Genomic DNA, 19,268 nt, shown 5'->3' on the forward strand with positions numbered 1-19,268 from the left:
ACCAATTGGATTATGTTCCACTCTTCACATGATAGTGATATGCTAACACAGCAAAATGACTTCTGAGGGGGAAAGTTGTTAGATTACATTGTATTTGAATAAAAAGTTGCAATATTTTTTTGGTGAAAACAGATGGTGGAGCTGTGAGGTAATGAAATCATTGTATCTCTCTCTCTCTCTCTCTCTCTCTCTCTATATATATATATATATATATATATATATATATATATATATATATATATATATATATATATATATATATATATTGAATGTATCATACATATGTATATTAAGTCATAATCCATCATGCCATCAACAGTTATTAATACTGTACAAAAGAACACAAGAAGCAAAATATATTTCATTTCTCTTCCTCTGATTGTACAAATTCCTGAAGACAGTGTGCTGAATAAGGCACATGTTAACATTTGTTATATATCATTCTGAATACAAAATAAAATTCAGAACGTCTATGTTCATGAATTTACACTTTACATGTAAAAAGGAAGTACTCATGGATATATATTGCCATTTTTATAAATATTTACAGATATAAAACATGAAGGCAGTTATGGTTTGCCCACACAGAAAAACTGAAGACAGACAGCAGAGCAAGGAAGTATAATTCTGCACCATGTACAAGTTAGCTGTATACAGTAAAATCACATGAATGTACGTGTATTTAAACAGGGTAAAGATTTCATCAAAGTAGAAACTAGTGTGAGAAAAAGTATCTAAGAGTTTCACAAGATTTCACAAACAGTGACATAAGCTGCAACCCACTGCAAAACAGAGTATCTGTATCCTACAAACCTGGTCACAAATCATTGTAAAATTTAATTTTGACATGATATAGACTTACTTGTAGTTATAAGTGAGGTACTTCAAAACTGTCCCATTTGATGTCTCTGCATGACAAAATGTCTACCATTCTGTTAATTTGATTTTATGGCTTGGGTACAGAAATTATTTTGAACATGGTTTAACACTTTTGATAAAATGAGTATAATCTTGGTCGGTAGGTAAAATGAGGAGTGTTTGAGAATACAGTGTACTCTTAATCTCTTGTGGCGATACCTGCACTACAACTTTTACTATCCTCTGAACAAAAGTCCATTTCACACTTAATCACTTTCATTTCATCCATTTTGATTTCTTCTACCTTTTCCAGGATACTACTATGCTTGACAACATGAATGTATACATTTTGTTTTAGCTTAGAAGATAATCATGTGAAGTACTCTTTATACACACATGGATTTCATGAATAGTCAACTCTGTAGAAATCAAGTCCCAAGTGGAGAAAGGAAGATACATATTTAACTAGCTAAACTATAGCTAGGTTATTTGCTTGATGAAGAGAGAGAGACAGAGAGAGGAAAAAAGACTGAACTTGCTTGACTTATTCAAGTTATTGTGTACACCACAAATCATTATTTTAGAATACACTGTAGCAGAAGCTTTCATATAAATAATCACACATGCAAAGGCCTTGTCCGTTTGTAAATGAATACATAAACACAGCTGCATAGATCTGGCAATGTTTACTCTACCTCTCAGAGGTAAGAACAAGAAAAGCACCCAATCCATTATGGGAAAAAATATCACATTTGCTTTTTTCCATATGTTGAGGACTAATTCTACATAATTGATCCAAACTACCCAAACAAACCAAAGAAATTAAATGAAAACTACGCAATAACAAGAGGTAGATAAAATCAAATAAATCTGAAGATGGCTTCAAACATAAGATAGTTATACAGATTATAATTGATAAGATTTGATTGCAAAGGTTGCAAAGGGAGTCCTCAATGACCTCCTGACAACTTGATAACTTGTCTCTGTTCAGCGATGATACAGCTCTTTGATTAGACAGTAAAACAGCACTATCTGTTGAAGGTTATCTCATTGCCTGAGGAGACTGTCCCTGGGATGTAATGAGTATGGATTACAATTACTACCGCAGCCATTCTTGAGCACTGGTTACATCTCATGTGTTCTCTACTTAAAGTTCCTCTAGTCTGTATTTTACAACATTCTGTGATGATCTGATGATAATGAACATGTGAATCCTGATCATTATTCAGTCTGTCTCCTGGACTGTGATAAAGACTCATGGTAGGTGATTAGGCCTACATCATTAACTTGAACAACTCTTCAAAAATGCTAGTTGCACATCAGAAATCTGCCCTGGCAACATATACCTCCAGTTGTAGATTTCCCCTCCTAAAAAAGGGAAATAAGGGTCACTGAAATGCCTTTTTATGACACCTCTTGATTTACCACGATGGAACTATGCCATCAAGATGAAATGTATTCATAATGCTACGGTTGAAACTTAAGCAGTGTAGACATTAGCCAACAAAGCATTGGCATCTTCACCACTGGATGATCTGAAATGGTTGACTTTGGGTGCATGATTACCGAAGTTTGGTAAATGGAAGCACGTGCATCAAAGCTGGCTACATTCCTCAGTCTATGAAGTTCTTGGACACCAGGAGAACCACTCCTACCAGAATACACACCAGGCCGGCGATCGCTGCCCACTTGTTGCACTGGACAGGACGACACTGGGACAGCAGGGCATCGTCAGCCTGTACATTGGCAGATTCATGATGATAGGAAGTAATGTTGCCTGATTTTTGGACCAGTTTTGTTTTAGTTGTCCCTACATGTATTTTCTTTTAGTTACAGAGTATCAAGAACATGAATTGGAGGTTCAGTCTTGCTTATGTCTACTGGGAATTCTCCTGCATGTCACTTTGTTTGACATTCTAATGTGTTGTTTTTTGTGTAAAAATAGTAGTGCATCACTACTGAAGTGTGACTATGGGCCATGTATGCTATTGTTGTATCTGTTTTATATACAGTGTAATAGAAATAATAAATCAAAGAATGCTAATGTTACAGCATACTGTGAAGTACTGAGTATACATACTATACAGTGTTTAGATCAGGAGAAAGTGTTCTAGTTACAATAATTTAATAAAAAAAGGATGCTGAACTTCATTCAATTAAGAATATACAAAAAAAAAAATGTATGACAAAATACATCTGCCCCTGCACTACTGTTTTAAAGACAAGAAGAACAACTTATTCAGAAAGTTGAATTGTTTTCAGTCAAAAAAGAATGACATTAAAAAAATCTTACTTTGCAATTCATGGGTGTGGTTAGTAAACACACCCCAAAGTCATGTCTTTATCTAAAACATTATTGTTAAAGTATATATTAAATATATATATATATATATATATATGAAAAAAAAAATATATATATGATTACTCACTGAATCCAATCTCTTTTCTGCCTTGTCATTGATATCATCGACATCAACAGTATCACGATTGCTGACAGTTGGCATGTGTTTAAGCCCAAGCACTCTCTGAACTTTGGGTGTACTTCTCTGTCGTACACGTAGGCTCCTTCTCAGCAGCCCAGGAGTCTCAATGGAAACTTGACTTCTTGTTAGCACTGTGGAATTTCTGGTGGTTGATGCTTCAGAATCACTGTCTTGACTGGTCAGTCGGTCACTGCGGCTTCCTTCAACAGTCTTGCTGTCTGAATGCTGGTGCGATTGTCTCTTCTTAAAGTCCTCAAGGATGTCTGCACAGGAGACCAAGTTCTCCTCTGGCTCCCACGTATCCTCTTGTGGGCCAAATCCTTTCCAACGGATTCGATACTCGGTCTGCCCATTCCTCTTCTGCCTTGATCTAAGAATTTCTTGAACCTGTATGCAACAAATTATGATGTACTGAATTCAAAAGACATCATGACATATGATTGGTGAATTATGTATGACCTAGTTAGGAAGCATTTGATTTTGCTACCATAATTTTTAGTAATCAGGGCAATTATCCCCAAGGACAATATTACATCCAGGTTAAATACTGGTTAGTGTAAGGTTAGAGTAAAGATTAGGGCAAGATTTAGGGTTAGAGTTAGGATTAGGTTCAGGATTAGGATTAGGGTTAGAACCGTTAGGGTCAGGGGAAGGGACTGGGGTAACTGTCCAGGGGGTAATTGCCCTAGACTGTAATTTTCATCTTCACACACCAATGCATTTTATTTTTCCATACTTTTGTATGATAAATCTTTCTAATTCTGAAGAGTTAAAAGGGAGTAGGATGCTACAAGAAAACAGGTGGAAATTTCTTTAAATACTGGTCTAGTTTATTGGGCAAGTATTTTGCTTTTCATTATTTGGCTATATACATGTACATTGTAGGCTGCCTTTACGTATATTTGCCAACATTTTGAAAGAGAATGAAAAAAAAATGAAGATGACCAAGAATGATATAGATCTATTAAATTAGGGTAAACGACAGAGAAACTCACTATGATTATAATACTTCAGTCTTATAATGGTTAGGATTAGAGTAACCGCAGCAGCGACCCCAATACGTACCGTAATTATGTTACAGCGCCCAGCGCCGGGGTTAAGATTAGAGTTGCCTTGGATGTTCACTACACACAGAATAAATTGGTCTGTGACACAACATTGATTATTGGTGTGTTGCGACATTGATCGGCCAGTTAGTCCTAAACAGAGTGATGCATGGTGATGTACAAGAATATAGCTGTTGCCAGAAATCTATCTCACTCCTTAGGTGGAAATATTGTTTGAAAAGTATGAAATGTCGACTGATGGGTAGGTACGACAGTATATACTACGTAAGTGTTCTTTTTGTCACATTGTTTGTGCTTGATCTTTTTCATCCTCTATAGTTCAACCCTTTTCAGTTTGGGGTATACATATCCTTTTTTGTGAGGCATTCCCATCATTTTTCTTTACACCACAAACAAGATAACATATCGCAATTGAGAGATTGGTTGCCCTGTGATTACATCAGCTAAAGAAGTAATTAGTCTTACTCTTACCATGCCTTTTTGTGTACAATCACTCTCGCTCTCTCTCCTAGCCCATGGAGACTTCCATCATGTACACTGCACTGCCACCTGCTCACTGCACAAAAATTTGATCGCCTGATTCTTTAAGTTTTACAACAAAAACCCGAGCCCATATTCTTCAAAATCTACACACATCACCCACGACGACAGAACATACATTTGTGGTACAGTATATACTGGGTGCTAAAGCAAGCAAAGATAACTGGTAGTTAAAATAGTATCTGAGGCGAGGGCACGAGCGCGGCGAGGGCGGGGCGGGGAGACACCTGTTCGCTCTTCATCTACCAACAGGTGCAGGTGCGCCGGTGCGGGTATACACAACATAATGCTATACAATTGAACAGTATATATCCGACATAACCGTAGTGCCAATGTCACAAAACATCGCCAGTTTATTTTACTCTAAGAACAGCTTGCCGATTCTGGTCATAAGACCCAAATGTCAGAGAAGTGGTTGTAAATTATCTCACCTCAAAGATGTCACCCATAATCTTTCACTCAAGCTTGCACCAGTTAATGGCAGTTATCGAGAGGAAATAACGATGCTTCCACAGCGCAGCGCAACCTTTTGGATCAACGCGCTTCCCGCTTCTAAGTAACAACCTCGGTTCCAGGTTTTCATGCGTGCAATCATAACAGATTTTCGCCCTGACTTTCTATCAGCCACGTACACATTATGACTGTTTGGTCTGTAGGGATCAAAATTTTCTACTGTTTAGAAGGAAATCTTTCATCCTAGAGATCCTTCCATGTTTCTTGTGGATGCATTGAAAATAAATTGCTCCAAGCAATGGCAATAAAGCATATCATTTTTATATATTTAATACCCAACAACTTAAAAAAAAATTAACTCTGTTTGATATGACTGGAGGTACTATACAGAAATTTCTGTCTTGATGAGAAATACGATTATCCTTGCAACACACCTTCAGTATATTAAGATGATTGGACTATACGAACGTTACATGATCAGACACGAAGGAATCATAGAGTCCACTTTTCATGTAACCTCCTCCCCCCAAAAAAGTACCTTAATGTTTTGTTTTGTTTTGTTTTTTCATTTTCCAGTTAGCTGTATTCAGGCAGCACAATAGAAATGCCTTAACAGCCTTGGTCTCGTCCTTTGTCGTGAAGGCTGGGTAACGTGACCTCGTGATGACCCAACCCGTAACAACCCAAACCCTGATGGACATCTAAAAATTTTTCATTTCACTTTGTATATATACAGACTCCAATACACAATTTATCGCTTATGATAAAGTGAACATCTCTTTTATACTGTGACTGGTATAATAAGCAAATAGATGGGTTTACCAGCTATACCTAAGAGATCACAAACAATATGTTTCTTTATTCGGTCAGACCTCTAGCAAACAATCTGTGTAGGTTGAAAGATTGTGGCGTTCCCCAAGGCAGTCTACTGTGGTCTCTGTTGTTCATTACGTACATAATGACATAAATATGCCCCCAATGTTTTAGCTTTTCAGACAACTAAATCATTGTTTTTGTTTTGTTTTGTGTGTTTTTTTTTTGCATCCGAGATCCTCACACCTTTGTGGATGCCCTAGATTTATAACTTAAAGAACATCTCCACTGAATGAGGTCAACGTCATAAGTTCGACACCCACCAGTCGTACAGCCCATCCACGAGTCATACAGCCTATGACACTAGACAAATAATAACAAAAAACAAATTCCAATGAATATTCTGCATAGGCTACTCTATTCTATTCCCTTTTGTATATTTGCATGTTTGTATATTTGGAGACTGTTAAGATGATATTTATGCCTGAGAGCATAACAATTTAATTACCGTATTTGAATCTTGAATCTACTCGTATTTTATCTTATTCATTCATTTATTTGTTTATTACACGTGTGTCCCCTGTATACTCGTGTTTTAGCTTATCTATTTATTCGTTAATTTATTTATTACACGTGTGTCTCCCTGTATACTCGTGTTTTAGCTAATCTATTTATTCGTTAATTTATTCATTACACGTGTGTCTCACTGATCTCTTCTCTCCAGATAGAGAGGATGGGTTTGTCTGTGGAAGTGAGTGACTAGCAAAGCAGTGGGAGGTGGGACAGAGCTTCCCACCTTACACCTGTACCATACTAGTACCTCCTGCTGGTGCTCTGGCAGTACCAAGGAGGTACTAGGCAAGCTTGCCTAGTACTTTTAGTACCTCCTTGGCAGTACTTAGTGGAGAGAACATATCGCAGTTGATTTTACACACAAACAGATCCAAACAATTTAGAGCGACAATGGCTCCTTCGCTGGCATTTCTGGTGAAATATTTTCTTGCAATTGCGGTTTTAACAACGACTGTGTCATCTTATTCGTTTCCTTATATAACGAAAGATCAGTGTAATGATAATGGAGAATATTACGACTTTGTGGAGCTAAACTGTGATGCATGTGGCGAGAATCAAGTGCCAGCCACTGATGGTAAAGTATTACTCAGACCTTCACTTGTCAGTCCCATTGCTTTATTTTCCTGTATGTTGCGATCATGCGACCTGTGCTGTGGATGGATTTTTAGCGCACAACTAACTGACATCGTTCTCGTTTCATTCATGACGATAGCTACGAAATTCGGTATTTGTGACTGAATATTTGATTCCTGTAGAATCTTGAGCATTTTTGCTTGCCCTTGGTGTTAGCAGAATTTCATGGAATTTCAGTGATGTAGTTCGTAGATGTAGCCACTAGACATAGATGTCTAGTGACGAGTGTGTACATAATAATTTACAGTAAATTTAAGTTTAAATTAATTTAAATTTAATGAGGAAATATGCATAACAACACACGGCAAACCTTTGCTTAACCCCGGCGCGGGGTGCTGTAACCAGTAACAGCGCCCCGACAACTTGTATGCAATTTAGTGAAGTAATCAAGTGCGCTGCGATGCTTGCAATTCAGTAAACAACACTTGGATTCACAACGAAAAATCACATGTTGTAATACCATATTGTTGTTATATGTTATCTTATGTATGGTTGGGGCACCACCTATCGGCAGGGCACCTTCCCATCGGCACCCTGCGTATCATGGCTGTTTGCGTATAGAACGAAAAAGTACGCGCGGGATTAAGTGTCATTAGCTATAAAAACAAAAACGAAGAAACGAAAATCAAACTCAAACAAACCAAGCTAAAAATTACACATCCGCTCAGTAACGACGCATGTCTGTGAAATTCACGTGTATTACCTATGGCCTGTGAAATTCACGTGTATTACGTATGCTGTGAAATTCACGTGTATACCTATGGAGGGGAGGGGGTGCCGATCGCAAGGTTCCCTTTTTAGCTGCGCGAAGAAAACGGAACGCACGCACTAAAATTGCGCTATTTTAAAATGGAGATTCATAATCAATGAGACGGTCACGACATTCAAAACTGCAGTATTTATGGCATATTTGAGGTAAGAATTAGGCAGATTTGTATTATATTTTTAGAATAAACAAGCTACAGATCCTTAGGGTGACGATACGTGATACCCCCAACCCTACTGTAAAAGTGGTTTCTTTCGCGTACAGAAACTTTCGCGGTTTCCATTGGTGCCGACTTTTTCGCTTGTGTTTAAATTCGTGGTCGGTAATGATAGCATTGTAACAACCAACGAGTTCAAATAATTTTCGCGTGATGCTAAATTCGCGGTTTAACCTCAAAGCGCGAAAAGCGCGAAAATCAAACCACCGCGAAAGAAACCACTTTTACAGTATCCCTCACCATTGCCTCCGAAAACAAGATAAATTGTCATCATCTTTGAGACTGTCTCCTTGAGGTGCGAATCGCCATTTTGAACACATCACGTAAATAAAATGATCTGCGCATGCGCGAATGAATATTCATTTCAGTTCTCAGCTAGCCGTCCGCGTCCTGTGTGTTTTTTTCCATACGCATACATTGTGTATTATAATATGTGCTACATTTTATCCATACCTGATCGACAGCAAGGCTGTTAGCGCATGCGCTAATCTGGGCTCTTAAAACAGATCATTTCTTAAATCGATATCCGCGCCTCTGATTGTACGTATCTTATCTATTTAACAGTATGGCTACGAATTTCAGTGTAAAACCCTGTATTTTGGTCTCTGGTCACCAAAATGCTAAGCTATATCACGCGGTTCTTCAATAGCCATAGGGCTGCCATGCGACCCCGACTCGGTACAGGTTAGGGTTGCTGGTGCGGTCAGGTAAACCTTTAAATTAAAGTGCGTAAAAATTGTAGCACTACGGCCCACTACACTAGTAGATCTAACGTTAGAGCTCTGTATATCCACATATGTTGAGATGTAAAATTTACTACTACACTTGTAGTGAGCACTGTTAAACTACCGACGTTGGTGGGACTAGTGAGATCTTGAAAGCTGAAATCCTTACCATTGGAAATCATCAATCTTAGGCAGAATTTGCATTAAATTACTTCAACTTGTTCTTCATGCAATACAAAAGGCAATGCCAGCCATGTCCAGCCTACTGTTTTCAGGACAGCTGACACACAGTTTTGCTACATAAGTTTACAATGTTCTCATTTGTATATTCCAGGGTTTTCATGTCAGTGTACGCCCTACTTCAAGATGACTTCAAATAATGGAGGACCAGAGGTGGTGTGCACACCCTGTCCAGCTGGGGAGGTAGGATGTTTTACTTTCATTTTTTCATTCATGATCCTTGTGTTGTTCGGGTAAACTGACCAAGCTAATATCATTTTGCAAATATTGCTAACCCATGATGTACAGGAACATACATTGTGAATCCAATGAAAAAGTGAGGCGATTTGAGTATCTCATACAGAAAAGGTTAACATCGATGATCATATGGATAAACTTTTCACAACAGAATTGGACAGCTGTTCATAATTGTAGAGCAAAGACATAAAGGAATCATTGCCCATCATGAAAAGGCAAAAAGGAGCAAGGTTTAAACCTTGGGTACTGGAATTTATCGTCTTATTTTGGGCAAACTGAATTTACTCAGGGGGTCAAATCTTTAAAGCTGCTTTTAGAATTTGTGTAACATCACAATTATTATCTCACATGGTTGCAACTAATGTAGGTAGAGGATTACTCTTCCAATCCTAAATTTACCTAGTTTGGATTGCAATATTCCTAATCAAATCTTGAAAGAGTACAGTTATTGGTTTTCAGTCTTAATTTACCGAAGGTCATGTAAGTAAACATAATAGTCAACTCTGACCTGTGATGAGCAGTAATTACAAACAGCCTGTCTGCCTTGCCTTGCCTTTCTTTTGAACCGGACAAGTAACCACCCACCATTAAGTGGGGATGATAGAGATGAGACAGAAGAGGATAGACTTGGAAGCCCAACTGCTGCTATGCAGCAATCTTTCAGTATCTTCGGAAAAGGTAAAGGTGAAGACTTAAGAGTGCTCTTTTCTTTATAATTAAATGTGTACTAATGACAAATATCTCTTCAGAGGGCTACATCTGATGGGTGGGAGTGCATTGGATGCACCATCAACCCGGTCACCACACAGTGTGCCTCTTGTGGAGCCAGTGAGATTGGTGGTGAGTATTCAACATTCTTGCTCAAAAAGGTGTAACTGCACGTGTAGATTTTCTCACTTGCAAGATCATGCTCTGAGTGATGGAGGGGGGTGGGATTCACATGCTGTAAATACACTGACATTTTTTCTCTGGTGGCCCACTCGGACTACTAAAAACTTGGAATCTGAAATTTTGGTGGCCCAAAATAAATGGAAACATAGTAATCCATTTTGCAATTTAAGTGTTTCTTGGAAATTTCGTAATCAGACATCAATTTTTAGTGACCCTGGGCCACTGGGCCACCCCTAATATTGAGCCCTGTTTGTACTGCCTTTTTCTCATATTCATTTATTACCAGTGTTTGTCATATAGCAAGGAGGAGACCGCTTCTTTTGACACAGAATTTAAAGTTTAAATATGATGTGTAATAACTGATGTACTCTTCACAGGCAAAGCATAGATTGGTTTCTAGTATGATAGTGGCAAGTTTCAGAATGTGACTACAAATGGATGCAAAGAAGTCTTCTAATGAATATTGAACTTTATGAATACCTATTCATAATCTTCACAATTTGTGAAATTTAAGAGTGCATAGAAAAGTGTTGTCTTGATGCAGTAGTTGTCCCTGCCAAACGAGTTCGAGCAGGGGACTATGAAACGGGCTCCGTACGTGTGTGTGTCTGTGTGTGTGTGTGTGTATGTGTGTGTGTATGTGTGTGCGTTCGTGTGTGATCAAAATGTTCAATTTGCTACTTCTCTGTCATTTATGAGCCAATTTTGATTCTGTTTGCTTTATATGATAGCACTACATGGGAGCTTTGAAACTTGTACACAGAATTTCAGTTGTGACCTTTGACCTTGACCTTTGACCTATATTGTACATTTTGCTACAAAATGCTACTCCTTCGCCATTTCTAACCCGATTTCGATTCTGTTTGCTTTATGTGATGGCACTAGGTGAGGGCTTTAAAACTTCTACACAGAATTTTGACCTTTGACTTCTTTGACCTTTGACCTTGATTTTTGACCTATATTGTACATTGGCTACAAAATGCTACTCCTTCGCCATTTCTAACCCGATTTCGATTCCGTTTGCTTTGTGTGATGGCACTAGGTGAGGGCTTCAAAACTTGTACACAGAATTTTGACCTTTGACTTCTTTGACCTTTGACCTTGATTTTTGACCTATATTGTACATTTTGCTACAAAATGCTACTTCCAGCGGGGACATATTATATTACGCACCGCGTAATTTCTACTTTTCCTTGTTTGGAATAGTATTGGTCAATGGCAGCAGATTTCACTTTTCTTCCCTGTCTTCTTTGCAGTGGAGTACAGCATCACTGGTGAGCTTCAAGCCAACAAGACATGTGTGCTATGTGCAGCCAAGACCCAGCCAGATAGTGAGGACCTGCAGTGAGTCCAGTTTTTCTCTTCATCTGACCAAACTTTTTGACACTCCAGAAGACACCACATACTGCAAAACCAGAAACATTGGTAGCATAGAACTTTTGTGAATTGGAGCTGATGGCCTTTTCTGCGGCATTAAACTTTCGCGAATTGCTTCTGACATTCAACACATTGTTTAGACAAACCCTTTTGCGTGCATCTTACCTTTGCACATCCCGCCTCCTCGCGAAATTCATGACAGTTTTTTTTTTTTTTTGCACATGAAAATTTGGGGTTTTACAGGTCACTATAAAGTTGTCATACATGTAGATCTGCTGCTTACCTTTTAATATTCAAAACAACTAAAGTCTAATCTGCTCTAGTGGCCACCTGTGTATAATGACAACCTGCCTATAGTGACCGCATGGGAATTCCCTGCAGAGAAAACTGTGATTAAGAACCTGTGTATAGCGGCCACCTGCTTAAAGAGACCAGCGACCTCTGATTTCAATTCCACTGTACAACTGTGCAGAATCACCGCTGGGCATCATGTTTCAGTAGTGTAACTATCTTACTATAGCGTTGTTGACAGTTGCATTTAACAAATGCCCCTGAACCTTTTCAATGCTAAAGTTATCGGTGCTTATGTAAAGGGAGAGGATGAATTCCTTTAGCTAACACAGATGATTTTATGTAGTATGTATGTGTGTATAAATACATATATACACACACATATGTGCAAATGATTATATAGTAATATTTATTTGTGGGCTATATGTAGAAGATATCATGGTATAAATGTAATCATATGAAACATTGAAAATCTTTACCATGATGAATTCTCCAGCATCAAAAAAGGATATACGCTAGCCTGAGGGAAGAATCAATGTGAAAATATAAAAATGATTGAACCAATCAATCTCACCACAATATATATCAAATCTGACTCAAGCTTTTAAATTCCTTTTTCACTTTCATCCACCCTTTCAAAAGAGAACAGGTAGAAATGCATGTTACTCAAACTGAAACTCTCTGTTTGATTCCAGGTGTGAACGTTGCCACCAGAGTTTCATTGCTGTGACAGGAACCTGCACTTGCCCACAGGTAGGCTGCTTGCTGTCGGTCCTGGCTTGAGCAGATATATAAGTGATTGCGCATGATGCATTTTAAAACAAAATTCTGTAGACTTTCTGTGAGTGTTAAATATCAATACTGACCACTGAAAATGGTCTCTGAAAAAAATGTTTCCATTTTCTTTTTTTTTCTTCAAATTTTTGAAATACCAACTCATCGCGAACTACTTCCTCAGTTTTCAACCGATTCCCATAAAACTTGGCACAGATGTGTGCCTTGGGTTGTAGATGTGCAAGACGTATTTTTTGACAGTACCCAAAAGTACGTTGCCATGGTAACGGCATATTATGGGCAAAAATGGGTACAAATCTTGCGTCGCGAACTCCTCCCACAGTTTTTGATCAATTTTTATGAAATTAGGTACAGATGTTCATCTGAATATGTTAATGTGCAAGACACATATTTCCGCAGTGGCAAAAAGTGCGTTGCCATGGTAACGGCATGTTATTGGTAAAATATAGGGCAAAATGCTTCATGGCAAAACTGCTTCATCAGTGTTCTTCCAATTCTCATGGAATTCATATTGAATGTTTGTCTTAGGATATAGGTCAGCATGACACATTTCTTGACAGTGACAAAAAGTATGTTGCCATGGTAACAGCTCACATATTATGAGCCAAAATGATGGAAAATTTTGTGTTGCAAACTACTTCCTCAGTTTTTGCCCAATTTCCATGAAACTTGGTACAGATGTGTGCCTTTGGTTGTAGATGTGCAAGACGCATTTTTTGACAGTACCCGAAAGTACGTTGCCATGGTAACGGCATATTAATGGCAGAAGATCAAGGAAAGATCTTGCGGATTTAACTACTTCCTCAGTTTTTTGACCAAAGCTTATGAAATGTGGCACACACCTTGATCTTGGTGGGAAGATGTGGATACATATTTTTCGGACATGTCAGAAGCTGCGTTGCCATGGTAACGGCATATAAATGGCAGAAGATCAAGGAAAGATCTTGCGGATTGAACTACTTCCTCTGTATTCGACTGAAGCTCATGAAATGTGGCACACACATTGGTCTTGGTGGGAAGATGTGCAAGACATATTTTTTGGACATGTCGGAAGCTGCGTTGCCATGGTAACGGCATATTAATGGTGGAAGATCAAGGAAAGATCTTGTGGATTGAACTACTTCCTCAGTTTTTGACAAAAGCTTTCATTCAGTATTATCTTTGTCACAAGGATGTTTGGAGGTAGGGTAATGGACTGTGTGCTGGTACATTTTATGTTTGATCTAAAAAGTTACTTGAAGTGAATCGTACCTTCAATAGACTGGCAAGACTTTTCTGATGGAAGAATTGAATAAATGCCTCATCTATTTTTTAATCATTTAGATATGAATGCAATATGCTGAATGAGAAACATTTCCCTAGCACTAAGCAGTGGCGGATCCAGAGGGGGGCGCAACCGGCACACCCCCCCTTTATTTTTGTTAAAAACAAAAGAAATAAAAAGAAAAAATTGAATTAAACCCGAAAGTGGCACCAGAAATATTAGTTGCGCCCCCCCCCCCTTACCGAATTCCTGGATCCGCCCCTGCTAAGACAGTATTCATTTGAAGTTGCATCAACAGTTTCTATTGAATTGTCTTGGGAATTACATCCTCTATCCTCAAACAACTTTTCTTGGTCAACACAAAGATATTTTATAATTCATGTTTTTGTTTTTTGTTTTTTTTTTCCACTTCAGGAAGGCAATGTATGTTTCCCAGATCCTCTGCCTGTTTTGCCTCAAGGAGCTTTCAATGTGGAGTTTGATGTAAGTACACTTACTCACCTTCAGTGTTAAAGAGATGGTATAGTTTTTGGTTGAGGTAGGGATTCAGGTTTTAACTTTTTGCAAAATAATTATGAACTGTTTATATGAAATATGAAAGAGCATACAATTCTAGGAGGAACTGTAAGTTTACTTGATGAAAATCAGCTTTGAATGGCTGAGATATCCAAAAATAAAGTATAAAAAGTGGTCCTAATAAAAGAGGGTCCCACCTTTTATTTGGACCTCTTTGTTTTTGGATATCTCAGCCATTTCAAAACCGATTTGCATCAAATATTTTTGATTCCTCTTAAAATTGTATGCTCTTCAATATTTTATATAAATGGTTTCTGGTTATTTGCACAAAGTTAAAACCTAAATCACCTTCTCCACCAAAACTATACCATCCCTTTAACATTGTACTGTAGATTACTGACAAGGGAGGGATCATACAAAATGTTACATCATCACCATGTTTATCATATTATTTCTACAAATACATTCTCATGTTTACCAGTTTCTGTCTGTTGACTGACCAGTATAATGTTTGACATTGTATTCCATGAGAATTGTAGGACAAAAACAGCCTGCAGAGGTTTGTCCAAGGAATGTCCAGAAATGGCAATCCTGGGGGGCATTTCATGAAGCATTTTTATGCGACAACTTGTCGGACAAATTTGCTCTCAGCCAATCAGATGCAAGGATTTCAGTAGCTTTTAACATTTTGTCAGACGAAATATCTGACAAAACGCTTCATGAAACGCCCCCCTGGTGTAGCGGAATTGTATCTTAAAGGGGAGCTCAACTCCATGTTCAAATTTGAATAAATTAGGGTACAGCAAACAGTGCAAATTTCACCAAAATAAAAAAAAAGAAGAAAATAAATAAAGTCATTTAATTTTTCAATATTTCTCATGTGTTCATGGAACGTTGATTAAAAGTAAAGCACATATGCATATAAGACGATGAGATAACATTTACAAATTTCCCACTGTAATGCAGAAAGGCATTTTCGAAATGGTGCTTTCACCGTAATTAAGCAGCTAAAGCCGTTATTCCCAACATTACCATTGCCAAGTTATTACAATTCCAGAATAATATGATGCAAAGATATGTAAGTTCTTTTTTTATGCATGAAACTGTGTGATGGTGTTTGTGCAGTTTTGTAACAGATAGTGACATCATCTGTGTAATAGATTGACTTTTCTTTGACTGTGCTAAAACTTTGTAAGATTCTACTTGCAGACAATCTGGCACAAGACAATCTTTAACACTTGAGAAACATTAGAAGTCATAGGTTTATGTATGCAACTTATTCATTGATTTAACTTGCAGATCATTGGCTACTTCAGTTTGAAGTACCTCCCAGCACCAGTAATGTGACTTTGTGATATTACATTTTTCAAAATCCCATTGCAGATTCTTACTTCTCCTGTGCGTCAGTCTTGGTTCTTAGCAGAATTCCTTGGTGAAGTGCAGGAATCATGCGAGGTAAGCGGGAGAGGTTAACCATAAGATGTTAGAATGCTCTGTCTGAGCAGCTGGCCTCTGTGGAAATAACAATATATAACACATTAATTTTTTTCCTTCTTTATTTCACATACATTGCCAGGTAACTGAATTCAGTTGTGTCTCTCATTCAGCTGCAATTTCCTGCAACATGCATTATGTACTATTCATATTTAGGCCTACACCAACAAGAACAAAAATCCATCAAAAAGCCTGTAATGTGTGTGATGAATAAACCATGATATATTAATATCTGCACAAATGCCTGTCACTTCTACCCTGGGCTATCTCAATATCAAAAAGAAAAACAAAAGTGAAGCAAAATGAGAATTTATAGTAGCTATTAGGATGAACTGCTTTGCACATTGGCTTTGCGAGTGCTGTCTAAATATCCTGTGACAATATCAAGAAATGAGAGTACACAGCCAGTGCATGTCCATCTTTGTGATTTCAAGGCCTGTATTTGTTGCACAATACCTAATATCACCTACACCATCATCCTAGCTGTAGCAGTTGTGTTTTATATTTACTTGATAGGTACGGGGTAGTGTCACAGTTGTTTATAAAGATAAACAAATTATCGAATGAAATGAATGCTGAAAACTGTCCACATGTTTCAGTCTAGTCCAATGTATATGTATAATGAAGGTTTAAAATGCCTCGATGATGAATTTTGTATGTGTGTTTTTTACCCCTTCAGGATTACTACAACTTCACTGCATGTCAAGCGTGGGGCAACATGTGTGTGATGCAGCTGTACAATGTTGACTCCACGGCGTGTCAGAACTACAGGAGTGCTGCTGGTGTAGGGGCTGCTCAGATCTTTGGGGCCAACAACATAGATGATTGGTATGCCCATTGAGTCATGATCTCAATACATGCTGACTTATGTTTCACCTTTAATCTGAGTAGGATAAGGTATAGGGGACAGAGGAGTAGATTAGTAAGAATTTGTATCATTTTCTTATTGTGGAATTTCTGTGCAGCTCTTCATCCTAACCAGGCCGGGCTTTTTTGGGTGTTCTGTGGCCGGGGAGGGGTTGATTCAACCCCCCCCCCCCCCCCCCCCCCCCCCCCGAGATCTCTGCCGTCGCTCGCGCAATCACCATGAAAATTGGCACATACATTACCTGTCGCGTAATCTACCAAACTATTTAAAAAAAAAAAAATTGAAATTTTCATCATAATAATTAATTATGTTAATATATGCGTAAAATAATACTTTTTGCTGTAAATCAGAAATTAAAGCTCCTAGAATCCTAATTTTTAGTGATAACATTCTTTGTAGCATTCCAAACAATGTACATGAAAAAAAAATCTGGTATCAAAATCAATTTCTTATGTATTTTATTGTTTTATGAATTTCTTATGTATTTCTTTGTTTTTTCGACCTTTTGTTTTATCATTTTTTAGCATGAATGGACATGCTCATGCAGTCTTTTATGTGTTTTTTTTTTTCAATGGTATATTGCTTTTAAATGTCATATGCTTCCATACTCTAACCATTTAAAAAATTTTCTTGGTTGTCTAGGCCACTTAATATGCCATGGTTGTACTATGGAGATGGGACAACAGAGGAGGTTCTTGATCAGACAGACCTGAACAAAGTCTTCTCTTTTAACAGCTCTTCAACAGTAAGTAGGCTTTTTGGAAGTGAAGCAACGCAAAACTTGTAATCAATGACTTCCTCACATTCTATACTGCTCTCCTGGATCTTGTACACACACACACACACACACACACACACACACACACACACACACACACACACACACACACACACACACACACATAATATATAATGTATGTATATGCCTGTGTTTTTGAATATTTGAGCTCCAGTAGAAGTTATTGTATTTGTAGGTGGGACCTCCTATGAAATTCGGACAGGGTCATCCACTTTGGGGTATGAAAGTGAGGACTTGATAAACAAGATAAATGTTGCAACTGGCTACTTAACTACTGAGAATACTGACTTACTGGTGCTTATTTACGTTGATGAAGGGTAGATGGTCAATCAGTTGCAATAAAAACAACTCAACGCAAAAATTCTTACTTTAATGGGATAAATGTTACTGTTATGCAATCTTAAGTACATTTCCAGGTGCTGTGGAAAAAGACAATATGATCAAGATCTGTGAGGGGCTTTTGAAACAACATTCATCATATTGTTGCTTCTGTCCTATTTGATGTCTGCTGATGGCGTGATTTTGATTTTGTCGTTTGCATCAATGGCAAATGGATGTGTTTGTTTATATTTTTTTGTCTTCTAGCCAATGGTTGTTTTGCCCATCAGCACAATGATTAATTTTTTCGTACTCTTGTTTGCTATAGGACAGTGAACTCACACTGGTAGTAGCCCAGTACACGGCCAATGGCACTTTCCTTGGTGTGGACTCAGTGACAGGAGGCAGACTACAGGTAGGAAGCCAAGCAGTCTGTTTAATGGATGAGATCCATCTGCTGAGCTTGCTAGGCATCTTACTGCTCTCAGTGTGTTTGGTGCTACACAAATTTGACATATTGACCTTCTCTCCTTGCAGAATGATAAACTTTTCACTTCAAATGAAATAACGGGACTAATGACAGTTGTAACACGTTTAACTCAATTTTTGTTTTGTTTTTTATCTTTTTAAACTGCAGTCAAAGTCAGATTTTTTTTTTTTTTTTTTGGGGGGGGGGTGGTTGGTTTAGGATGTGTTACTCACATGCATCTGAATTTATACATATCAATTTTATAGGTAACCTTTTAACCATATTTTGATAATGGTCTCGTCAGAGCTAGTCGAGTGGTAAGTCCCCTTTTTTTATGTAGAATTTACATAGGATAGCAACATTTCACCAAAATCTTTATTTTGAAGATTGCAGAAGGTCAAAAAACATTGATTATCTAAGTGAGTACAGGGTTTCCTATTTTTGTTGTGAATGTTCAGGTTTATATGACACACAGTGGTATTTTTTTCTGTGCTTTCTTTCTTTCTTTCTTTCATTTTGATTTTTTTTTTGTCAGGTTACATAGGAAATGCTTGATGATCATGTCCATTTGGTTGTTTGTT

At 37.8% G+C, this 19,268-nt stretch overlaps 2 protein-coding genes and 1 long non-coding RNA gene across 3 annotated transcripts; 2 read left to right on the top strand and 1 right to left on the bottom strand.

Moving 5' to 3' along the window:
- Positions 1–2,388: 2,388 nt before the first annotated feature.
- LOC139736889 (uncharacterized) lies at positions 2,389–5,466 on the bottom strand. The gene is made up of 3 exons (XM_071647548.1): positions 5,380–5,466; positions 3,288–3,728; positions 2,389–2,594 (listed from the first exon to the last, which is right to left on the bottom strand). Exons 1-3 carry the CDS (start codon positions 5,395–5,397, stop codon positions 2,472–2,474), a joined length of 582 nt encoding a protein of 193 aa, XP_071503649.1. The 5' UTR covers positions 5,398–5,466; the 3' UTR covers positions 2,389–2,471.
- Positions 5,467–10,368: 4,902 nt separating this feature from the next.
- On the top strand, positions 10,369–14,687 carry LOC139736891 (uncharacterized). The gene is made up of 4 exons (XR_011711353.1): positions 10,369–10,445; positions 11,753–11,840; positions 12,860–12,917; positions 14,638–14,687. It is a non-coding gene; the product is annotated as an uncharacterized lncRNA (long non-coding RNA).
- Positions 14,688–16,923: 2,236 nt separating this feature from the next.
- LOC139736877 (meckelin-like) lies at positions 16,924–19,231 on the top strand. The gene is made up of 4 exons (XM_071647537.1): positions 16,924–17,061; positions 17,744–17,846; positions 18,547–18,633; positions 19,223–19,231. Exons 1-4 carry the CDS (start codon positions 16,952–16,954, stop codon positions 19,229–19,231), a joined length of 309 nt encoding a protein of 102 aa, XP_071503638.1. The 5' UTR covers positions 16,924–16,951.
- Positions 19,232–19,268: the final 37 nt, after the last annotated feature.

This window comes from Diadema antillarum, unplaced genomic scaffold (genome assembly GCF_040938485.1).
Source record: "Diadema antillarum isolate AM-2024a unplaced genomic scaffold, OU_Dant_1.0 seq00000672_RagTag, whole genome shotgun sequence".
Classification (NCBI taxonomy): Eukaryota; Metazoa; Echinodermata; class Echinoidea; order Diadematoida; family Diadematidae; genus Diadema; species Diadema antillarum.